At 40.9% G+C, this 25639-nt stretch overlaps 1 protein-coding gene across 2 annotated transcripts in view; it reads right to left on the reverse strand.

Annotated features, from left to right (window-relative positions):
- LOC117410898 (phosphatase and actin regulator 2-like) overlaps nucleotides 1–25639 on the reverse strand; it is a 207203-nt gene that overhangs the window by 67933 nt on the left and 113631 nt on the right. The window contains exon 4 of one of the 2 annotated variants that reach the window (XM_059025370.1): nucleotides 12888–13022. The exons of the other annotated variant lie outside the window; for it this stretch is intronic. Within the exon in view, the coding sequence (XP_058881353.1) occupies nucleotides 12888–13022 (135 nt within the window). The remainder of the gene's footprint in view (nucleotides 1–12887; nucleotides 13023–25639) is intronic. 2 annotated transcript variants of the gene reach the window in all.

The raw sequence follows: 25639 nt of genomic DNA on the forward strand, positions 1-25639 counted from the left end.
GTGGGCGAAGCGAGGCAGAGAGAACACTAGGCGGGCAGCAGAGTTCTGGATGAGCTGGAGCGGACGGGTGGCGGACGCAGGGAGGCCAGCCAGGAGGGAGTTGCAGTAGTCTAGGCGGGAGAGTACCAGGGCCTGGACCAGGAGCTGGGTAGCATAGTTGGTGAGGAAGGGTCGGATTCTTCGGATGTTGCTCAGGAAGAATCGGCAAGTGCGTGCCAGAGTGGAGATGTGCTGGGAATAAGAGAGGCAGGGGTCCAGGGTGACTCCAAGGTTCTTAGCTGAGGAAGAGGGAGAGAGTGTGGTAGATTCCAGAGGAACAGAGATGGAGAGATCAGAGGAGGGGGAGGAGGAGGGAAAGAAAAGGAGGTCAGATTTAGAGAGGTTGAGTTTGAGGTGATGCGAGTGCATCCAGGAGGAAATAGCAGACAGACAGGTAGAGATACGGGAGGAGATGGTGGAGTCAGAGGTGGGGAAGGAGAGGAAAATCTGAGCATCATCAGCATAGAAATGGTATGAGAAACCATAGGATGCGATGAGGGGGCCCAGGGAGCGGGTGTAGAGAGAGAACAGGAGAGGACCCAAGACTGACCCTTGGGGGACTCCAGTTAAGAGAGGGTGAGGTGTGGAGGTTGCTCCACGCCAGGTTACCTGGTAAGTGCGGTTGGAGAGGTAGGAGGAGAACCAGGCCAGAGCAGTGCCAGAGATCCCCAGGTCAGCAAGAGATGATAGTAGAATAGAGTGATCAACAGTGTCAAAGGCAGCAGAGAGGTCGAGGAGAATTAGGACAGAGGAGAGAGAGGCAGCTCGGGCACATTTAAGTGAGTTGGTGACAGACAGGAGGGCGGTTTCAGTAGAGTGAGCAGAGCGGAAGCCAGATTGGAGAGGGTCAAGCAGAGAGTGGTTGGACAGGAAAGCAGAGAGCTGGCGGTGTACAGTCCGCTCGAGGGTTTTGGAGAGGAAGGGTAGGAGGGAGACAGGACGGTAGCTCTGGAGGGAGGTGGGGTCGAGGGTAGGTTTTTTGAGGAGGGGAGTGATCGAGGCTTTTTTGAAGGCAGAGGGGAAGATACCAGAAAGTAGAGAGGTGTTGAGGAGGGAGGAGATGAAGGGGAGTAGAGCAGGAGCAGCAGCTTGAAAGAGGTGAGTGGGTAGGGGGTCCAAGGCACACGTGGTGGGTTTGTGACCCTGGAGCAGGGAGGAGAGGTCAGAGTCTGAGAGGGGCAAGAAGGTGGAGAAGGAGGGTGAGTTAGTAGGGGTTGCAGTGGGTGTAGGAGTTGGAGCGGGAGGGGGTGCGGGGGAGGGAGAGGTGTTAAAGAGTTTGCGGATATCTGAAATTTTAGAAGAGAAGAAGGAGGCAAAGTCATCAGGGGAGATAGAGGAGGGAGGAGGAGGGGGGGGAGGCATCCATACACTTCGAAAAGGTTAGAGGAGCTAGAGACAGGCCGAATGGCAGGACACAAAACTCGTAGACCCTGCTCTGAAATGCGAATCGTAGGTACTTCCTGTGACCCGGACAGATGGGAACATGAAAGTACGCATCTGTCAGGTCTACGGTGGTAAACCAGTCGCCCTGCCGGACAGACTGGACAATGTGCCTGTGCGTAAGCATCTTGAACGACAACACCCGTAGGTATTTGTTCAGTACTCGCAGATCTAAAATAGGGCGGAGCCCACCGCCCTTTTATGGCACTAGGAAGTACTTGGAGTAGAACCCCTGGTCGGTCAGAGCAGGGTCTACTAGTTGAATGGTACGCTTCCTGAGCAATACCTTTATTTCCACATTCAGAGCTGAGGACTGAACCGAGTCCTTAACTGCAGTTACCACCACTCCCCTGAAAGGGGGGGTGGGGTTTAACCGGAACTGAAGGGTGTACCCGGTGAATATAGTTTTGCGCACCCAGATGTCGTTGGTGCACTGTTGCCAGAACAGGAGCTGTGGAACAGTGTAGGGGTGGGTTAACGGCTGCCTGGGTTTCTCAGGGCTGCTTAGGCTGCGCTCGCTCACGAGGGGCCTGGCCAGAGCCACGAGGACGCGGTCTGCCACCTCCTCTAGGGCGCCACCCTCCGCGCTGCGGTCTTGCAAATGCAGGTTGGCTGCGTGCTGATACACCCCAAAGGGGCGGTTTTACTGTCCTGTGGTTGCGCCTGCTGCTGCGGCGGTACCCTGCGCCACTGGCGTTCCTGTGGCCGCCTTGGCTGGAAGGGTTTGCTTGGCCACATTTTTGCCAACTGCTGTGACGCCTCACGTGCCTTGACAGAGCGTTGCAGCATCTCCTCAACCGCTGGGTCAAACGTGTGCCCCGGTGATTTCGGAGCATCTAGCAATGGGGCCTTATCAGGCTCCTGTACCCTCGCCTGCGAGAGCCAGAGCTGCCTTCTTGCCACCACAAGAGAATCAATACTCCTGCCCTGTGCTCGCGCATTCAGTTGAGCCAGCTTAACCAATAGCTGCGCAATTGCACCCAGCTCGGTCCTAAGGGCAACAGATGGGCACTCAGGCAGATCACGGATGAGCGCCGCCTGGTAAACCGTCAGGAGGCTGGCCACGTTAGACAGCCTAACTGCCTCTGTAGCCGCGGCATACCCCTTTTTTAGGTGGGCCTCCGTAATCCTACACTGCCTGTTAGGGCAGGAGGGGTCCTTAGCCAGCCCCGATAATGTTGGCGACTTTACCAACGCGGCGAACGCAGCGCCCACTGGTGGGAAGGACGCTAACCCAGCTTCGCTCGCTCCGTGCATGGTGAAGACCGAAGCCTTGCGAGAAGTTGCAGGGGCGGAGGCCGGGGCCCCCCAGGTGGACTGCACCTCCTTAATAAAATCAGGGAATGCTGGTAGCATCCTGGACTGAAGGGGCGGAGCTGACGGCGACTCAAATAGAGAGCGTCGTGTTGGCTCTAATGCAGGCCAGTCCACGCCTAAGTGACGGGCTGCCCTCTCCACCACTGACCACATAGGGTCATTAGTATCCAGCACTTCAGGGTCATCCTGTCCAGAGTGCTGGGAAGCCACCTCAGGCTCCGTGCCCTCTTCAAATAGTGGCTCTGCGTCGGACGCGTCCCTTGAGACAGCATCGACGTCCCACACTTCCTGGGGTTGGCCGTGAGGCACTGGTGGAGGAACCACCGGCTGACTAGCGATGGGCCCGGTTGTTAGCTCTGGAGCCCGAGGCGCCACATTCGCTAGGGTCATGAGGAGGGATTGCTGTCCCATCATGACCTCCATGAACTGTGACATTTTGGAGGTGAGCTCAGCCACTCCAAATGTGTCCTGATATCGCCTGCCCCTTCGAGGGGAGCGAGAGTGCCTTCTACGGCGAGACGATCGAGATCTCGACCTAGACTCCCAAAGGGATGTGCCCCACGAGAGGAGGGACTGCGGGAATGTTCCCAAGCACGCCTGGCTGGGGACCTCTGACCAGCTGTAAGCTGGGAGGATGGGCTCCGGGGGAGCTGTGACGTCACCGGCGGCGTCAAAACAGATGACGGTGGGGCCGAGACGGTATGGGACGACCCCGAGGATGGGGAACGACCCCCAACCGCCTTCCTAGCTCTCTGGCGAAGGGTGCGTGTCTGGAACCCCGCACATAGATGGCAGTATGCCCTATCTGCCAGGGCAGATGCGGCATGGTCCGGCCCCAAACATGTTACGCAGTCTTCGTGTGGGTCGCTGGCAGGTAACTTGGCCTGGCAGGTCACGCATTGGTGGAACCCAGACATCGTGCCTAGCACTCGCAAGCACTGACGAGCAGTAGAGCGAAGCGAGGAGCACTGATGTGCGTGCGTTGAACGCCGAAGCGTTGAGCACTGAAGTGCGTGCGTCAAACGCCGAAGCGTCGAGCACCGACGTCGAGCACCGAAGTGCGTGCGTCGAGCACCGCCGCGTCAAGCGCCGAGGTGCGTGCGTCGAGCGCCGAGCACCGAAGTGCGTGCATCAAACGCCGAAGCGTCGGGCACCGAGCATCGAGCACCTGAAGTGCGTGCGTCGAGTGCCGCCGCGTCAAGCGCCGAGGTGCGTGCGTCGAGCGCCGAGCACCGAAGTGCGTGCGTCGAGCAACGAGGACCAAAGTGTGTGCGTCGAGCGTCGATGGTGCGTGCGTCGAGCACCGAGCGCCGAAGCGTCGAACACCGAAGCGTCGAGCACCGAGCGCCGAAGCGTCGAGCACCAAGCGTCGAGCACCGAAGCGTCGAGCACCGATGGAACGTGCACCGAGCGCCGAAGCGTCGCGCACCGAGCCCCAAGTGCAGAAGCACTAAGCACCAAGCGCAGAAGCGCTGCACAAAGCGCCGAAGCGCTGCACCAAGTGCAGAAGCGCTGACACCAAAAGCGCCGGAGCGCGAGCGCCGAAGCGCAAGTAGCGAGCGTGGAACGCTAGCACAGACGCCTACGCGTCAGCTGACCCGCCAAGCGGAGACGCTGAGTGCTGGTACAGTGTCTGATGCTGTGCAATACTTACCTGATGGTGCTGGGGATTTTGCACGTTAGTGGTTATCTTCCTCTGTATAGTGAAAGGGAATTTTTTTTTTTGTGTGTGTGTTTGGACGCTGCTGCAATATACAGAATAAAATATATATAGTAAGAGAGGTGTAGTATACAGTTACCACGTGGCGGGTAGAACGCGCCGCGGTGGAGAAGGAAGACTGCAGAGCAGACTACACGCACACACACGGTCTAGCCTAAGCGAGACTGAGGATGCAGATATGTGCGTGGCCTAAGGCCAACGCAACATGCGTCCTAAACAAAAAATATACAATATATATATAAACAATATATATACACACAATATTTTACAAAAACCCCAAAACACAATAATAATAATAAAAACAGAGGAAAGACGGGGAGACCACGAAGAAACGCGATGCCGAAGCAAAGCGTGAAGGAAATATATAATGTAAAAACAATATATAATCCTAAAACAATAATAATAATAATAATAATAATAATAATAATAATAATAATAATAATAATAATAATAATCATTACTCCGAAGAGTATAACTGAAATAAACTCGGAGAAGGGGATAAACCAGCTTCTCAAGCCTAAGCTTATTGAGTACAGTCAGTTAGACAGAGAAAGGGGTCAGACTTAATTCAGTAAAATAATATTAGCAACTGTTATACTGAAGTAACTGAATTAGAAATACATGTTACAAAATCATTTAAAGTGAAACTGTTATACAAATAACAGTATTATTGTTGAAAGAACATATTACAGTTAAAAACTAAAGAAGTTCAGTACTAACTTTTAAAGAACATAAAAACAGCATAAATAATATTGCAGCAAATTATGAACAGGTTACAATGATTTAAACTAAGAAAACTTAACAAGTGGTAATGTTAGAAAAACAGCTTGTCTATGTGCCTTTGTTATTAGTGCACATACACTTGTCTGTAACCTTGAAAGGAAGCTAGGTATTACAAATTAGTAAAAACAAAAGGGTAACCCTTTTAGACAGAACGATATTTGAAACTAAAAACCTATTTGATTTTATCTGACTGTGTTGTTACTAAGCATAGAGGTTTTTAAAAAAAAAAAGTATTCTGATCTAATAATAGAATGACAAAACTCTCTGAAGAGAAATAATATGTTTTAAGTATTTTGATCTAATAAGAAATATAATATTTAAACTAACAAGTGTTTTGCTTGTTAAGGCTCTACTGTAATACAAATAGACTGTAAAAGCAGGAGTGAGCATTTCATTTAATCAATTTAAAAATTAGTTCAGTTTCTTTCTCCAACTAAACAAAAATCTTTTAGACATTACAATATCCATTAAATTAAAGAAATAAATGTTTAGTTTATATAAAGGTTTTACTGCAATAAAAAAACAGGAACTGTTAGGTTGGAATATTAGACAAATAAAGTGTAAACTGTATTCAATAATTTTAGTACACAAAAAACCTACAGAAAAATAGCCTTGCCCTTATCTGCTTGCAAGCAGAGCAGTGCTAGATATGGAAGGTTCTTTTTGGCAGTCAAAGTGAGATTTACTCGTAGTCCGCCGTTTTGAATCGATTCTATAATAAGAAAACCTCATAGAAGGGATCATTCCACGAATTAGGGGAGTTGTGTCCAGTCACAGTTCTTATCAAATAAGTAGCGACTTTCTTTGGGAGAAAACTGATTTCATGCTGTGAATTTGGATGAGTGCTTACAATGGTGTTTCATATTAATCAAAACAATACTCTTGGCAAGAAAACAGGATGTCTGAATCCTGCTTGTGCAGGCAACTTTTAGAAACAGAGCGAGAGGTCAGGCATAGTCAGAGAATGGAACAGTTAAATAAGGCTATTATACTTAACATGTTTATTATAGCTTAAATTTAAATGAAAATAATTGAGCTGACCACTGTATGCTTATTCAAAGGCAGTCTTTGTCAAATACTTTGTTAATACATATTTGTATATGAAGTTAAACTGAAAAGGTGAAAAGGTAACATAATATGCGGCTAGGAGGGATATATATACAGTGCCTTGCGAAAGTATTCGGCCCCCTTGAACTTTGCGACCTTTTGCCACATTTCAGGCTTCAAACATAAAGATATGAAACTGTAATTTTTTGTGAAGAATCAACAACAAGTGGGACACAATCATGAAGTGGAACGAAATTTATTGGATATTTCAAACTTTTTTAACAAATAAAAAACGGAAAAGTTGGGCGTGCAAAATTATTCAGCCCCTTTACTTTCAGTGCAGCAAACTCTCTCCAGAAGTTCAGTGAGGATCTCTGAATGATCCAATGTTGACCTAAATGACTAATGATGATAAATAGAATCCACCTGTGTGTAATCAAGTCTCCGTATAAATGCACCTGCACTGTGATAGTCTCAGAGGTCCGTTTAAAGCGCAGAGAGCATCATGAAGAACAAGGAACACACCAGGCAGGTCCGAGATACTGTTGTGGAGAAGTTTAAAGCCGGATTTGGATACAAAAAGATTTCCCAAGCTTTAAACATCCCAAGGAGCACTGTGCAAGCGATAATATTGAAATGGAAGGAGTATCAGACCACTGCAAATCTTCCAAGACCTGGCCGTCCCTCTAAACTTTCAGCTCATACAAGGAGAAGACTGATCAGAGATGCAGCCAAGAGGCCCATGATCACTCTGGATGAACTGCAGAGATCTACAGCTGAGGTGGGAGACTCTGTCCATAGGACAACAATCAGTCGTATACTGCACAAATCTGGCCTTTATGGAAGAGTGGCAAGAAGAAAGCCATTTCTTAAAGATATCCATAAAAAGTGTCGTTTACAGTTTGCCACAAGCCACCTGGGAGACACACCAAACATGTGGAAGAAGGTGCTCTGGTCAGATGAAACCAAAATCGAACTTTTTGGCAACAATGCAAAACGTTATGTTTGGCGTAAAAGCAACACAGCTCATCACCCTGAACACACCATCCCCACTGTCAAACATGGTGGTGGCAGCATCATGGTTTGGGCCTGCTTTTCTTCAGCAGGGACAGGGAAGATGGTTAAAATTGATGGGAAGATGGATGGAGCCAAATACAGGACCATTCTGGAAGAAAACCTGATGGAGTCTGCAAAAGACCTGAGACTGGGACAGAGATTTGTCTTCCAACAAGACAATGATCCAAAACATAAAGCAAAATCTACAATGGAATGGTTCACAAATAAACATATCCAGGTGTTAGAATGGCCAAGTCAAAGTCCAGACCTGAATCCAATCGAGAATCTGTGGAAAGAACTGAAAACTGCTGTTCACAAATGCTCTCCATCCAACCTCACTGAGCTCGAGCTGTTTTGCAAGGAGGAATGGGCAAAAATTTCAGTCTCTCGATGTGCAAAACTGATAGAGACATACCCCAAGCGACTTACAGCTGTAATCGCAGCAAAAGGTGGCGCTACATAGTATTAACTTAAGGGGGCTGAATAATTTTGCACGCCCAATTTTTCAGTTTTTTATTTGTTAAAAAAGTTTGAAATATCCAATAAATTTCGTTCCACTTCATGATTGTGTCCCACTTGTTGTTGATTCTTCACAAAAAATTACAGTTTCATATCTTTATGTTTGAAGCCTGAAATGTGGCAAAAGGTCGCAAAGTTCAAGGGGGCCGAATACTTTCGCAAGGCACTGTATATATTTTGACCCACCTTAATATAATCAAATAGAGCTGGTGTTACATATTAAAAACATCTCTCATATATACACATATACTTGTATTATATTATAGCAAGGATTCTGTGAACTTTGGTCCACCTGACTTTTTTAGAAAAAGGAGGAGTTGGAAAAAGAGAGCAATGAAATCATGTTTCAGTGTTTTTTGGCAAGAAGTTATACTCAATCAGTTTTGAAAAAGGAGTTGACCAGATCCTTCTAGAATGTATCATTAACTTAAAGATAAGAAATATCAAGGCTGAGTGATGATTAGATTTACTTGGGACTCCTGATGTATTCAATGGAGGGAAAATCCTATAAAACCTATAAAACCCCAGTCAAGTATTGCTCAACTTGCTAACTACAAGTTGTGTGGTCCATGCTCTGAAGATCTCTGAAATTTAATAAACCAAAAACAGCACTACTACTGCTCTGATTCGTTAAAACTTCAAATTAAATGAGTCTGTGTGAATTTCTTGAATATTAAAAAGTTGTCTGGACATATAACAAAACCACTACAGGAGTTTAAAACATCTCTGTCCTCCTTGAACGTCTCCCCTGAGTTTAAGATTGTGCTCAGATCATATACAGACGTGCTCAAATTTGTTGGTACCCATCCACAAAAAACGAAGAATGCACAATTTTCTCTGAAATAACTTGAAACTGACAAAAGTAATTGGCATCCACCATTGTTTATTCCATATTTAATAGAAATCAGACTTTGCTTTTGATTTTTTATTCAACATAATATTGTAAATAAGAAAACAAATGAAAATGGCATGGACAAAAATGATGGGACCGCTAACCTAATATTTTGTTGCACAACCTTTAGAGGCAATCACTGCAATCAAACGTTTTCTGTAGCTCTCAATGAGACTTCTGCACCTGTTAACAGTAATTTTTTCGTCTGTGAACATAGAGCTGATGAGACTTGCCAAAAAGCTCCAGTTTTGACTCATCTGTCCAAAGGACATTCTCCCAGAAGGATTGTGGCTTGTCAATATGCATTTTAGCAAATTCCAGTCTGGCTTTTTTATGTTTTTCTATCCAAAGTGGAGTCCTCATGGGTCTTCTTGTATGGAGCCCACTTTCGCTCACAAAGAGAGGGATGGTGCGATCAGAAACTGACGTACCTTCACCTTGGAGTTCAGCTTGTATCTCTTTGGCAGTTATCCTTGGTTCTTTTTCTACCATTCGCACTATCCTTCTGTTCACTCTGGGGTCAATTTTCCTCTTGCGGCTGCGCCCAGGGAGGTTGGCTACAGTTCCATGGACCTTAAACTTCTTAATAATATTTGCAACTGTTGTCACAGGAACATCAAGCTGCTTGGAGATGGTCTTGTAGCCTTTACCTTTACCATGCTTGTCTATTATTTTCTTTCTGATCTCCTCAGACAACTCTCTCCTTTGCTTTCTCTGGTCCATGTTCAGTGTGGTGCACACAATGATACCAAACAGCACAGTGACTACTTTTCTCCATTTAAATAGGCTGAATGACTGATTACAAGATTGGAGACATGTGTGATACTAATTAAAGAAACTAATTAGTTTGAAATATCACTATAATCCAATTATGTATTATCTTTTCTAAGGGGTACCAACAGATGTGTCCAGGCCATTTTAGAATATATTTGTAGAATAAGCAATAATTCATCTCTTTTCACAGCTTCTTTGCTTTATTCTATGACATACCAAAGGCATGCAAGTATACATGATAAAATAGCTTTTAATTTCATCACTTTTCAGGAGGAATGAAGCATTATTTCAATGAGCTGTAAGGGTACCAACAAATTTGAGCACATATATATATATGTGCTCAAATTATTTATACTGTAGCCTATTATTTATACGTACTCTTTTTATTTATATATATATATATATATATATATATATATATATATATATATATATTTATATATTTATATATATATATATATATATATATATATATATATATATATATATATATTTATATATATATATATATATATATATATATATATATATATATATAAATAAAAAGAGTACGTGCGAAAATTTCTGACATGGGACCCTGGTTAGATGGTACTGGTGTTTTGTAAAACTATTGTATACAAACAATGTCCACATTTTTGAAATCGAAAGACTCTTTTGAATGATGTACTGGATGTATGCAATACACAAAATTATGCAACTTTATTCATTTCCTCAGATCACAGTCCATTTGATCAACTATTGCATGACTTAACTTACATTCCAGCATGCTATGTCAAAAACAATGTTATATGTACCTCCAAATGAGTACAAATGACTGGTCTGAAATAAATGACCAAACACAGGTATGAAATTGGCTTTATATTTAAGAAAACTGTTCTTTTTTTGATCAGGACTAAAGTTTATAAGACCAGGGTGTAGTGGCAAAACAAAGTAGTGGAGCTGTCCTACAAAATTTACATTGAATTAAATGAAATACTGAGTCAAATGAACGAGTCAAAATGCACATATTAACTAATGTTACTAGCATATGTATTAAACAAAACAGAAACAGCGGCACAGTTAAATCAGTTACTTGAGTTGTAATAACACATAAAACACAATGCACTGAATTATGGGTCGCAATCCCATAGCTGTGATAGGCTACAGTATAAATAAAGTGAAAACTGAAAGGGTAAACATTTCTTCATATCGCTGGAGAAAAATAACAAGGATGTGGTATTAAGTCGTTTTTCACAGCCTTTGGCCATTTCTATGTATGGTATTAAAAAATAAAAAATATGAAATAAAAACCTTGCCCGCTAGCCTGCGTCATACAGCAGAGCTGTGTCTACCGTATATATGTATACACAACTGAGTGAGACTAATCAGTGATTTACACTCATTTGGAGGTACTTATAACACTAGTTGTACAATAGCTGATCAAGTGCACTGTGATCTGGGGAAATTAATAAAGTTGTGTAATTCTGAGTAGTACACACATCATTATAAATTCAGTTATGTGCCAATCCAACACATCATTCAAAAGGGTGGAGTATTTAGATTTAAAAAACGTATATATACGATAGTTTTACAAAACAGCATTAACATCTAACCAAGGTCTTCCCATTTGCCAGCTGCTTAAAATAGGCGGGGGTAGGTATGGGACGTATGCATTTGATTTTTTTATTGCCCATTGCTATTGAACATATTTCATTAAATCATATATATTCACATAAAGGAAGGTAGCAGCCATTGAAAACAAAAACACATCAGCTGGATACAAATTGAGTCAGAGGGAAAGCGCAGGATTCTTGTAGTTATAATACTTGTAAAAGAAAAAACAAATCAGAGTGTTTATTTTATTATGGCTTTGCCAGTGTCTTTTATATAGGAAGATGTGAGACCTGTGAAGTGGTAGCAATACACATCAGGTAAGATTTCTTGAAATTATTTTGTTAGCTTAATTGGTAGCCTTATAGTCATGAAAGGAAAGTAGAAATGTAAAAAAATAATTTACACTTTTGCTAAACGTATTTTTGTATCATTATATATTTTTTCACTTTTTATTATTTTTTAGCAAAACACTCAATAGAGAAAAGACCTTGATAAACATGGCCATAAATGCATAACATTTTTACTTATTCATAAACTTTCTCCCTCACATTTTGTAAGAAGTCACCACATCATCAGTTGGATTCCAGGCTGCATGCGTGACACACCAACATGAACCACATTCGTACTCACCATTCACATGATTAGTGATTTGTGAAGTTTGTTTAGAAGGAGGGGTATGTGGCTGCTTACTCGAGGGTTTGGGCAGTTTTTTAACTGGGGGTTCTTCTTTCTTGGTGGCAGAAGCTCCATTGGGAGCTTTTGGAGGCAGCTGGGATTTTTTGACTGGGGGCCTCCGAGCATGTATCGGATGTGCCCTCTGAACTGGCTTCTCTACAGAAACAAAGGTGGATAGAGCCCACACATGTTACAGACAAACAAAAGAAGGGCAGTATGAACAGCACACAAGATGTTAGTACACACACAAGGTGGACACAGACAGACAAACAAAGTGTGTTACAGAGTGATTCATTTAAGTTTTTAAACTCTAAGGTACTGAGTGCTTAAACTTATTAGAGAGGTATGGTAAAGCATACTTAAAAACATGGGAAAATGCATAGAGTAACCATGAGAAAACTGCAAAAGTACTGTTAAGAAAAATGAGTATGTTTACAATGATTTTTGGGACAACAGAATGGAACCTTTTTCTTTTTTTAGAACTATGAGGTCATCATACCATCATTGTACTATTTTTTTCTAGATTTTGAAAATGAATGTTTAAATCGTCATATCAAAATTGTGTCAATTTCCATGGTCAAAGTACACTTCCTGATCTTCAATAATTGCCTAAAATGCTTATCTTAGAAAGTCATTGTAAACACCCTTTTTAAAGCAATGCACATTTAATTTATATTATTATCAGCCTCTATGCAAAACCAAGATTAAAATGACTTGGCATGAATAATGGTTAATTTTCTTCACTCCAACTTCTAACGGTTCAAAGTATGTAGAATATGAGATATAATTCATAAGTAGCGTGTACAAGAGCTTGTATGTGTGGAACTTTTTTTTCTTCTGTGTTGTTTCACTGTCATGAAACATGTCATAATCATTATCCAGTTTTTTGGTTATCTGAACATTTATTGATTGCAATATTGGTATTGTCTTGGAACACAAAAAACCGAAGCATGGATTACTGGACAGTCCTTGGAATATTTCATGTATTTAATCCAAAGACAGTCATGACTAAAACTAAATTTTTATATTTACCTTTTTTGTCTTCTGTTTCATCAGTTGGTGATGTTTTCTTCCCCTCTGAAGAGTCATCCTGCATTTCACTGTCCACTTGAATCTCTTCTGCTACTGGCTCTATGCAGATATGCACTGTGTGTCCGTTTGACGTTTCTGGGTTAACAGTATCACATAATTAAAATGATAAAGTAACGTGTGTGTCTGCTATTTTAATACCAACTCAAACAAAACAATAAAAACGCACTTAACTATAAAAGCAGAAAATACATGAAACTAACATATAGATCGCCCACAAATTATACAAATCAGTGTTCCTGAACCATTTTTAACTGTAGTGTGATTTACATGGACAGTATGTTCATTAACATAACAAATTAATGCCCATGCAGTGTTTAAATAAATTCATGTTCCTAAGATTTAGCCAACATTAGCATTACATAGGGTTGGGACGATTTATGAGAACTCTGTAATATCATATCAAATGGTAAAAAAAAATTGTATTATAAAAATAATTACCGGAAATTTATCGGAAATCTACAATTTTTAATGACAGCTGAATTTGCTATTTCTCATTTAATTATTCCACAAGTAATTCCAAGTATTCCATCTGTTCTAGTAATCATTGAATTAGTACGTCTTGCAGTGTATTAGAGCAGCCACCACTTCTGCCCTGGTTGGGTGCATACCTAACTCAATGGTAGTTTTCAGCACTGAGTCAACAAAAATGTCACTAAAAGGTCACCATTTCCGAGTATTTAGGAATGCTTTGTTGATTAATGGACGTCACTGCAATGGCTGCTGCAGCTGTCTGTGAAGTTTTATGTGGAGAGAAAATGATAGAAATATCTGACAAAGCAGATTCTATGATTGAAGCTGTGGTATAATGGCAGCTTACTGATACAAAGCGCAATGCAGAGACATGTGCAAAAGTGTGCAACTATGTACCAGACTGGGTCAATCTATATTCTGAAATAGGTTTTAAGTAGCAATTCAGACTTTCTCGGAGCTCAGTGCTGGTATATGCTAATATAGCTAATTCTCCCTTAGTATTATATAATAAAACTGTTTTACAATAATAATGTCTTATAGTTACTTTTTTGCAGTTTGCACTGTTTTATAAATTACAACTAGTTTAATAGTAAATAGTTACATTAACATTTACTGTTTTGAAGCTGATATGCTTTGTAGCACAGTTTGATGGTAGCTGTGGGTGTCACCATCTTTTTTTGTTGAGTAGCTCACCAGCTCTTAAGCTGCATCCACACTGGACCCGAGTGACGCGTATGGAGCGACATTTGTGCCAAAACTATCCGGCCGTTAGTTTGTCAATTTGTTTGTCAATTCGTGAATTTGTCAATTTGTTTTTCAATTTGTGAATTGGTCAATTTGTCCAGCAATTTGTCCATAAATGTGTCAATTCATACAGTAATTCATAAACGTATTTGTTAATTCATCTAATAATTCATTAATTAATTTGTCAATTCATTAATACGAAAGGCTGTACGGACGTGCAAATTTCCAAATCATCCAAACAAACTTCCCAACAAACAGACAAACTTCCAACTGTCAATCTCGCACTGTGCTGAAAACACTGCAACCTTTCTAGCCAATGGGAGCACACACTAATATTTTAATCAATGAAAATCCAGCCTCACTCAAAACTGCTTCAGCCAATAATATTTAGAAGGGCGTTTCAAAAGATATTCTATTTAACAAGATACTCGACTCCGCTGATTTTCAATGGAGACTTCCGTCTCACTGCGCGCAAAGCATTGTGGTATATAGAGAGTTAGGCAAAAAACTTCTATGGAGAGTTAATGCAGGCGTAAGAAATGTTGCTGGTACGCAGTGGTGGGGTTGTGCTGTACTGGGTCACACGGTGGTGGGGATGCGCTGTACTGGGTCACGCGGTGGTGGGGATGCGCTGTACTGGGTCACGCGGTGGTGGGGATGTGCTGTACTGGGTCACGCGGTGGTGGGGATGCGCTGTACTGGGTCACGCGGTGGTGGGGATGCGCTGTACTGGGTCACGCGGTGGTGGGGATGCGCTGTACTGGGTCACGCGGTGGTGGGTTCGTGGTAATAGACGCGCTGTAGGGTCTGGATACGCCCTGAGACACCTTGGTGTGAAGGGTGCTATATCAAATGAAAGATATTATTATTATTATTAATTATTAACAATTGCAGCAGAATTGTTTGATAACATTGCAATTGCAATGCTATTTTGTTAAATTACAATTACAGTTACAAGTATGCTGCAGTAATTACAATTATAATTACACAAAAAAGTAACAAAACAACACAAATACAACTATAATTGACCACAGGTCTGTGATGAATTACTGTAGGTCAAGACCTTTTGTATTCTGTTTCACACTAAAATACAATTTCTTGATTCTATTTACTTTCTCCACAGAAATCCTATTTTAGGAGTGACCATTTATCCCTACAGAAGAGGCCTGTAGATCCTACAGAGTATTATTTTTATCCAGAGCCTGTATTCCACAAATCAAAAGTGTGTTGTCTATTACATATATCTAGTTTAGTCTGTAAAGGAAGACATATTTTCTCTTCTTTTGAAAGTCTTTTTTAGACCTCAGCAATAGTGGAGCAAGCTGGTAATGACTGTGATGTTAAATAACGCACACATAATGATGTTAAATAACGCACACATAATGATTGTGATGGTCAAATAAAGCACAAATAATGCCTCCACAAGCTGTCTAGATAGCAGAATAAATAAAACAAAACAAACACATCAAAGAGAGATCTGGCATGAAAATTCACTAAATTGTACAGTGGTGATTCTTGTTTTGATACTGCAAAAAAGGTGGAACCAAAGCTATCGATATCTGATGAGGAAAGAATGGATACATAATTTAAACAAGCATATAAGAAACACTACTCAAACTGAGCTTCTAGGAAACAGTTGGGATTCTAGCACACAGTGGCACTGCAATGTAAGGTAGGCATCTGTAATAACAGAACAACAAATATCCCCAGTTATTTTTTTTATTCACATGTTATTAGATATAAAGGGTTTTTTGGCTAAATAAATAAAATGGTTTCGAGCAATGAAACTTGGCAGGTGGCGGCCGTAGCTAAGCTAACACGATTCTTGGACCCTGGAAGGGCCCCAGTAATTTTCAAAGTAGTATTCCATTATTTATCAGCAGAATCCAGGGGGTACATGACAACGTTTGAGAGATGGCATCCTACAAATCCGTCAAGAAGCAAAAAGCGGCCAACTGACAGTAAAATCACTTGTACAATATATGAAGTTTGAACATTTATTGCTGGATGTCTGCATGACATGCAACAACTTTCATTTACACTGTATACAGTTCTACCCCGTTATAATGCGACCTGTTATAGTGCGGAATCGGTTATAACACAGTAAGGTCATGCTCCCATTTCCCCCATAATGCAATTTGACTCGCAAACATTGGGTGAACGTTTCAGATATACAATACAAAGCATCGCAGACAGCAAAAAAACTAACATCTTTCTCTGTTAAAATGAAACTCGATGCGGTGGACAGAGTAAGAAAAGATGAAACTCAAGCAGCAGTTTCAAAGGATATTAATGTTGCAGAATCTACATTCCGTGGATGGCTAAAAGAAAAGAGGTTTTCTTGATAAGATTGACTCCAAAGAGGGCTGCTCTAGGAAAAAAAATGCACTGCGCTAAAGAGTGAGACAAGCTGCTGTGTGAATGTGCTGCTGTGAGAGTGCAAGACTGTTTGTTGTTTTTGATGTGGCCCAGGTTAACTGGGGCTGGGAATAATTGTTTCAATAAACCATGGATTCGAGTACCTGCGAATTGTGTGTGTCTCCTTCCTTCATTTTCCATGGTACACTACAGTACCATGACAGCAATGTTTAGTTGGGCCAGCGTTGGGTGTGCGTCATCAGTTTTGATGGCCCTATGCTAGCAACTGATGGTGGGCCAATGTTGGTACATTGGCATTTAGTCATTATCCTGAGGTGAGCCAATGTTGTGCCAAATTCAGTTTGCAGATTGTTGAGCCAACGTTGGCCCTTGGTTATCTTGCCAACGGCAACCACTTGCCAACCATAAATCAACATTGGGCCAACCTAGTTTGCTGACTGGGATATTAATTTGGCTTGTGGGTGTGGTGTTGAAGGACAAAGCAGTAAACTCAGGAGTAGAAAGTAAAAGTGTGAACTCGTACAAACTTTATTTTCAATCTGCCATCTTACATCCCAGAAGCTCGATTTCCTTTCAAAGGCAACTAGAGTAAAGATCCAGTGCCGCCTAGTGGTCTATTTTAGTAAGGCAGACACAACAGTGGGCAATGTAAATCATTTCAGGAACAAAAATGCCAATATTCGTTATTAGGCGAAATAACACAGTCTCCTAATTATGGACCCCAACACCTGCATTGTAACGGGGTAGCACTGTATATTTAACTTCCGGAGTTTTAAAGCCCTAACATTTTATGGCAGTGCAGTTACAATCCAGATGTATTAGCCCTGAAGGCTGTCTTTTGATTGGTAATTTTACTTTCCCTTTGAGGCAAGCTGTTTTAATTTCCCCACTTCCTGCCTAAAATCCACCAAATCCAATATTATCACCCAGTTGTTTGTTTGTCTTGTTATCCCCCGTTGGGGGTGCATATCTTCATTGGGAGATGCAGTGGAGCAGGGCTACAGAATGTTTGCACCCACGCGCACAATGTGTGCCGAAGGATTTGGTCACTCAAAAACACATGCACACTTCACTTTAATTATCATGCTCTGCTCTGTTTGAGGTGTATTTACATAAACAAGATAACATAAAGCATGATGTCATTTTTTACCCTGCATGCCGTGTACTTGCAAACAACACGTGACCGCAGTAATACAGTAATACAGCCTCAGTGGGACTACAAGCTTTTTGCTATTTTCTTACATTTATTTTTATTCATATTTTGGTAAAATGTCCACTCTTATTATTAAAATGCCACCTCCAAGTCATCAGAGGGTGAAATGCGATTATTGTAAAAAATAAATGAGACGAGATCACGAATGCCTACTAAGATTTTAAAAATATATATAATAATAAAAAAGCACTTTTCCCTAAATTTGTAAAAACAAGGCATATTTTCAATAAACAAATAAATAAATAAATATTTGTTTTAAAGCAGTGCTGTGTCTAAGATATCCTCTTTACAACCCACAATAATGCTCACACAGGCTTCCATTTAAAGAAAATGAATGCCAGCCCCTTTTGGTTTTCTGAAACAACACACACAATACACTGTGTTTGTTGCTTATTGCTGATGCACTTTAATGTTTTGAGAATATTTCCCATTCAGTCAACAAACCCTTTAGCCAATACTTTAAGCCCAGCACAGGAAAACTGGATACGTATCAAGAAAAGTTAAGCAATATTCCCTTGGAAGACACCAATGCAGTTTTGAAAACACTGGAGAAGCAGTTTTACCTAGTGGAACAATAAATGTACAGGTGAAACTCAACAACCTGCCTGAGCTACTGCAGTTATATGCAAGGCCCTGTGTAATTCACGGGAGTGTCACAGGTAAAATATTCTATTTTGTGGAATGTGCATGGAACTATTTTATAAATGTTATAAATTATGTGTACAGATAGAGACAGAAATGCACTGACATCATCAAAACAGCCTGCAGGTAAAGTGTACCCGCTTTCAGTTTTACATCAGATGCATGCTCACCATTTAGGCCTTGCAAAAGAAATACAATGTGTAACACATACTGATCTTGGGCATTAGTTGACTCGTCAGTGACCACTGACAAGCAACCAGACTGTTTTACCAATTCCATAATCTCCTGCTTGTGATACTCGGCAACTTTAGGTAAGCTGGGCTGATGAAGGAATCGCTCCACCATTTGCTACAGTCAGTCTGAACAATTTACGTAATTTTTGGTTGGCCAATTTTCAAGAGGGATATTTGCGCAAACAAACATCTGTCAGGTCAAAATTGAATGTGTTTCGTGCTTAATGGTTTTCAGTGGACTTGAAACACAGAAGTCACCGTTTTTTGTTTCTTTGCAAGTAAATATAACAGGTTTCAATGAGACCTGTCACACAGGGGCTTCATTTGGCTTCGTGTCCAGGAGCAGCGTGTCCAGATTCCTCCCAGAGCAATTCTTGAAGCACCGCTTCACTGACGCGTGTGCTCTTGACCAATAGCAGCCAACATCTGCGTGATGTCGAAAAATTGAGGAAAAATTAATTTACACAATTCAGAAATTCCCAGTTTTATATGACGCTTCATCTAAAGTTCACAGGGACACACAGCAAAGAGAAAATGTTTGGAGGCGGATCTCTTCACAGATCAACATACCAGGTGAGTTGTCTTTTATTTGAATCTAGCTAGGCTTCGTCCCTTGTCATCTGAATCTTCCCTCTTTCAAACTTTGAAAACTGTGAAAGATGTAATGCTAATAAACGCCTGAAGACATGAAGCTAAAATGTTTGTTAAAATTGAAAAATTGCTACCACGTCATAAATTATGTTTACATCTCTGTATACACAATGTATGTATATGCTTACCTGTTGATTTGTACGTAGACTACTGTAGCCAGGTAAACATTCTTCCGCTCTGATTCTATTACTTCTGATTAGGGGGCGGGAAGCTCTATTATTTAAACCTGCTACAACAACGTGCTGCTGTAACAAGGATTTAATTCAGCTGGGTTTGGTAAAGTTCAAACACTCGCTTTTATGTCGTGACCTAATGATCCAATGGGGGTCTGACGTTTAAATACAGTAGATCATTGAAACAGGGAGGCGACGGTTGTCACTATTTATTTATTTCTGATCACTTAAATTATTGTATTGGATTGTTTTATAATTATTATTGTTTGTTTTGTTTTCTAAATTTCACTTAAGTTTGTTGATTTGATTTATTTACTCGCCCAGTGTGTGTGACGGAGAGCGAATTAATCCGAGTCAACAATCTCCCTCCCGACCTGTGAGGGCGCTGTGTAAGAGGAACAGTGTGCCCCGGACTAGACGGTTTGACAGTTCATTCCAGGGTCAGTTGGAAGTGGGCTATCCAGGAAGGAGGCGGAGCCACAATACCAGAAGTCATCGCCCTAATATGGTAGGAGATGTGTCAGTCATGGATTGGAGGAGATGTGATTGCACTCGCTACCGAAGGGGGCAGGACTGAAGGTATATCAGGGGATGTGGCCAAGGATCTATTCCTCTGTTATGGTTACGGACTGACCGCAAGGAGTAAAAAAGAAACCGTGAGTGTTTAGTGTTGTACTGTCTGTCTATTAACTATTCGTATTTGTCATTTGTAGAGGGCTAAATATCTGGGAGCTGTCACTGATAAGCCAGCAAACCCAGACTGCACTGTACGACTGTTAAGCACCAATATTGTATTCACAACACCACGTGCACCCGGAGCACTCACTGTTGGACTGGTGAGGTTTTAAAGTGTGTGTTTATTATTATGTCGGGACTGAACCCTTTGGTTTTGACTGGTTGTACACATCGTTGTGTATAGTCAGTCGTATTATTTGAAAGCAATTAATAAAGCTTCGTTTTCACCATTGGACTGTTGTTACTAAGCACTGCATCACCTTTACACCTGTGCACTACAAACCACTACAATGCCACAGTGCATTACACTGACCTGCCTACAAGGCCAGCTTTCCAGTAGTGCTATTCATTCATAAAAAATAACTGATATCTTGTTGTGACGAAGAGCGAATGAATCCGAATCAACAATCTCCCTCTCGACCGGTGAGGGCACTGTACAACAGGAACTGCGGGCTTCATACTGAATGGTTGGGCAGTTCATTCCAGGGGCAGTCGGAAGCCGGCCATTCAGGAAGAAGGCGGCGTTACGGTACCTGGAGTCATCGCCCTAGTACGGTGAGCGAAGTTTCAGTCATGAATTGGAGGAGACGTGATTGAACTAGCTATCGGAGGGGGCGGGGCTTAGGGTACTTTAGGGGGACCTGACGCCGTAATTGGTTCCTTTGTTGTGGTTAATGGGAGGAGACAAGGACGGAACCTTGAATGAAGTGTGGGTCCATTGATAAAACGCTTGGTTCCATTGATAAAACGGTTGTGTTTGTTTTGCCAGACGGCTGATACAAAGCCGGGAGCTGCAGCGAGAAGCCAGCCCGGACCTGAACGCATAAGAGCACCAGCACTCAGAGCACCGCACCTGCACCAGAGCACAGAGTGTGGAGACGTGTTGTTTGTGACTGTATTATGTGTTTTGTGTTTGAATTATTCTTTCGGGACTGCAACCCCTTTGTTTTTGTCGCTGGCAATACCCATTGCTGGGTAGAGCCAGCTTTATTATTTAAAAACCTCGTCAAGGAAATTAAAGAACCTGACCTGTGAACCTTGTGTTTGTCCTTTGTCTGGAGCACCTTGAATCACCTGTACACCGGAGCACTACAAACCACTTTGCCACACTTGTTTTTATACAATTTCTCTGTAATAAATAAACCCTGTGTTTGTATTCAAAATTCTGACCTGGCCTCTTTTGATTTCCTTTCCTAACTGGTATAACCTGGGTTACACTATCGTACATCAGTAGCCTCTACAAACTTCAGTTCACTTTATTACATAATAAGTCACATACAGTATTAATACATCCTGGTTAGAAATTAAAATTAATTCTGATGTATAACGTATTTTCCTATCTCACCATTTCTGGCACAGAGCGTAGGCTGTTTTACAGATTGACAGTTCTATGATCAGGGGAAAATATGCTGTAAAGTTTACACTTTTTTTAGGTACGCTGCTTAATAATAAAATAATCTCTTCTTCTTCCTCCTCCTCCTCTTCTGTTGAGGTTTCAAGGGAGTCTTCCCAAAACACAGACATATTTCTTTTACCGATTGGATAGTTGTTTTTACCTCGAAATGGTTGCTTGGTGTTTTTGCCTGGGGAAAGGAAATTGACGCTTGGGTATAGACGCATTGGTGTGGCACTGTCTACCGCGCGTCAAAATAGAAGCGAAGTGCAGCGATGCGCTGGTGTGTCCTGGGCTTAAAACAGTCGTGGTACTACTGTGGATTTCTACCTTTCTCTTTCACTGAATAATTGAATCTAAATGCCTGTCAACAGACGATTTTCGGTAGTGACCTACAGTAACGTTGCAGGGCGTACAGAAGAGCTTACCTCCATTGCTGTGTAAAACTCCTGCTGGATACTGCTTTACAGTGGTGGCTGGTCACTTGACACTTGACACACAGAGGAAGCACATTGAAAGGGAGTTGGGTTTTTATATATACAGTGTATGTGTGTATATATAATCAGTGTTTGCTCCAGGACTTATTATTATTATTATTATTTGTTTATTTAGCAGACGCCTTTATCCAAGGCGACTTACAGAGACTAGGGTGTGTGAACTATGCATCAGCTGCAGAGTCACTTACAATTACATCTCACCCGAAAGACGGAGCACAAGGAGGTTAAGTGACTTGCTCAGGGTCACACAATGAGTCAGTGGCTGAGGCGGGATTTGAACCGGGGATCTCTTGGTTACAAGCCCTTTTCTTTAACCACTGGACCACACAGCCTCCACTTACAGACTGAGGGTCAGTGTGGCCCCCTCTCAAAATGTTAGGGGGACATGTTCTTCAGTGAGGGGGTCAATATGTTTGATGATTTAGAACCAACCACCATTTCTTATTTTTGTTTGTTTTAAATATGCCAACAAAGTTTACTGACTTTTTGTTTCTGAAGAACAAAAAATAAAACTGTAATGCTGTAGATACAACCAAGGTGTCTCTACAATACTCACTGTCACTGGGGAAAATATTGGAAAATGTGTCAAAGTCATGCTGGTGTATCACCGAGTAGAGGACATTGTACCAAATCGCATTAGAACAGTGGTTTTCAATCTTTTTAAGCTGCGTACCCCTTTCCAAAAAATGTAGTCCACCGCGTAACCCAAATCTGAGTTAGTCATAATAAAATGAAAACAGAAAAAAATGGTCTGTACAATAACAACAAGATACAGCAAAACGCACAAGCCTTAGAGTGTGTGATGGATACAATTATAAAAGTTTTATAACAGAAAAAATATTTATTATATTTAGGGCTTCTGATTTTCGGTTTTAACCGATAAAACACCCCCGATACAAAAAAAATTAAATCGGGGGATAGCCAATAAACACTGGAAACCCCGTAAAAACTGCGGAAATAGTTAATCTAATCTATTCACGTTGACTTAACCCTTTTCACATTAAAAAAAATAAAACCTACTACAAAATTAATAATAAATACATTTCCCTGTGCTGCTGGGCAATGTCCCGCCTTCCTGACTTGTATCTTTCATTTTCATAGTTCTGATTACTTTAAACCAACCCCATCTACTGAGCGACAGCACATTCCTACATTTCTATTGGAAACTCTGCTTGCAAGATTTAAAACGAGATTACAATCAGGATGGAGGCTTGTTAGCTGGATTTAAAACTGTGTTACACACAAAAACCCCAGAAGAATGTGGCCGTGACCATAGGGATTTCGTTGTGGAAGACAGCAAAGGAAAGAAGGTACAACTTAAGTGTGCAAGTACTGTCGAGTTACTATACATATTTTGACATGCACACAAAAAAACAAACGCTGAAGCATTTTGGATAGTAACCGAAAACACTAATTTCATACAGTATATCAAAAACGAAAGCCCTGAAAAAAAAAAACGATTTACATAAAACTCGAAAATAGCAAAAAAATAAGCACTGAAAAAATACAATTAATAAAACCCGAAAAACAGTAGCCCTAATTATATTTACTTTTGGATAAAAATAGTCCCTCAAACAGATTTCTAGTTGATGGAAACATCAACATCATTTTATTGTAATTACTTATTAATTAAAATCCACAAAGCCTCCGTGCTACCCTCAATCACTTAGAAATGCCATCGGACTATTTCGTGATAGCAAATGGCATCATGTATTTTTATTGATAATAAAATTACATAAAAGGTGGCAAAAAAAATTTCACTATCTACGCATGTCTACAGCTGACCTCATTACGAAAACATATTACTGGCATTTTCAAATTCTTGGTGAGTAAAACGTACTGATGCTAATTAAAAAAAATAATAAAACGCTTCCCTATTATTATTATTTATTTCTTAGCAGACACCCTTATCCAGGGCGACTTACAGTCGTAAACAACAATACATTTCAAGAATCAGTACAAGTAATAATACAGTTAAGAGCAAGATAAATACAATGACTTTGGTTCTAGCAAGTACAAGTATGACAATATACGATTCAATAACGGAGCAGATAACAGTGTCAGTGATAGTTACATCAGGATATAATTAAATACAAAATACTACAGATTAAATAACACTTGACAGATTACAGTACTCTAAAGAACAGGATTAAATGCAGTAAAATAGGGGGCAGATAAAAGCAAGTAAAGCGCATTTAAGGAAGAGTTTAAGTGTCCAGAGGGAAAAAAAAGAGGAGTTCTACAGGTGCTGTCTGAAGAGGTGAGTCTTGAGGAGGCGCCGGAAGGTGGTCAGGGACTGGGCAGTCCTGACATCTGTAGGAAGGTTATTCCACCACTGCGGGGCGAGGGTGGAGAGGGTTGTTTTTTTTTTTTTTTTTTTTTTATCCCAAAGACTGCAGTAACCGCCCAACTGTTTATATGACATTTAAACAACATGGCTTATTTAAAAAGTACATATTTAATATGTAAATTAGTTATGTGTGCAGTGAAGTCTGGTGTTAGCAATTAAACATACATGACAAAAGTTTGCAATAGATTGCTAAGTGGTACTAAATATAATGCGTTGTCCGCCATTTCAGTTTGAAAACCGCTGCATTAAAAGAAACCACATTACCAACAGATCCAGTGTAATAGTAGTATTTAATTGCCATTGTCCTGGTAAATTCTTACCTTCCACTGCCCCTTTATTTTGACAATTTCCATATCAAAAATGGCATTTTTTTTTCTTGCCATTTTTCATTCTTAGCTGCCAAGGAAATATTTTGGACAGTTTTCAAACAATTTTTGCTTTATTTTTACAACACACGTTGATGTTGATCTGATAAACGCGTATCTGCTTCAGGTACTGTATTTAATTTTTTTCAAGGTTAAACAATGGTCCATGTTACACAGAACACTAAAAATAAAATGTCATATATATATATATATATATATATATATATATATATATATATATATATATATATATATATAATGTGTATTTTGTTGGTTTTGTGGATTTGCTATATTTTAACATATTTTAATACTACACATAATGATATCGTTTTGAAAATGCTACTTAAACAAAACTGTGACTGTACGTGAACTGTATTACATAAAAATTCCCTTTATTCCTATTTCAGTGGTGTTTTCTCAATGCAAGATGTATTCTATACAGTGCTGTATAAAATCACATACACTATTTTTTTTTTTTTTTATCACGCTGTTATAGGCCTACTGGCGAAATGGTCAAGAGACAGTTGGTGCTTAACACATACAGAATTATTCTGGCCCTGAATTTTGGCATTTTTTGTCATAGAAAAGACACATTTCACATGTTTTATAACGTTACCGTAGACTACTTCTTTTTTTTAAAATTAATGATGCGGTTTTCATTTCACTGCACTTTGTCTATAAACTGTACTGTAGTACGTATAATAGCCTACATTTCAACAGTCACTGCCGAAGCTGATTACTCATTCATCCAGAAGTAATGATCGGGTGTAACAGGGATACAAGGTTATATTTGCACCGGGCCATGTGGTTAACAAGCCTGATGATGTCATCCAGGCTTTACTGGGA

This window comes from Acipenser ruthenus, chromosome 6 (genome assembly GCF_902713425.1).
Source record: "Acipenser ruthenus chromosome 6, fAciRut3.2 maternal haplotype, whole genome shotgun sequence".
Lineage (NCBI taxonomy): Eukaryota > Metazoa > Chordata > Actinopteri > Acipenseriformes > Acipenseridae > Acipenser > Acipenser ruthenus.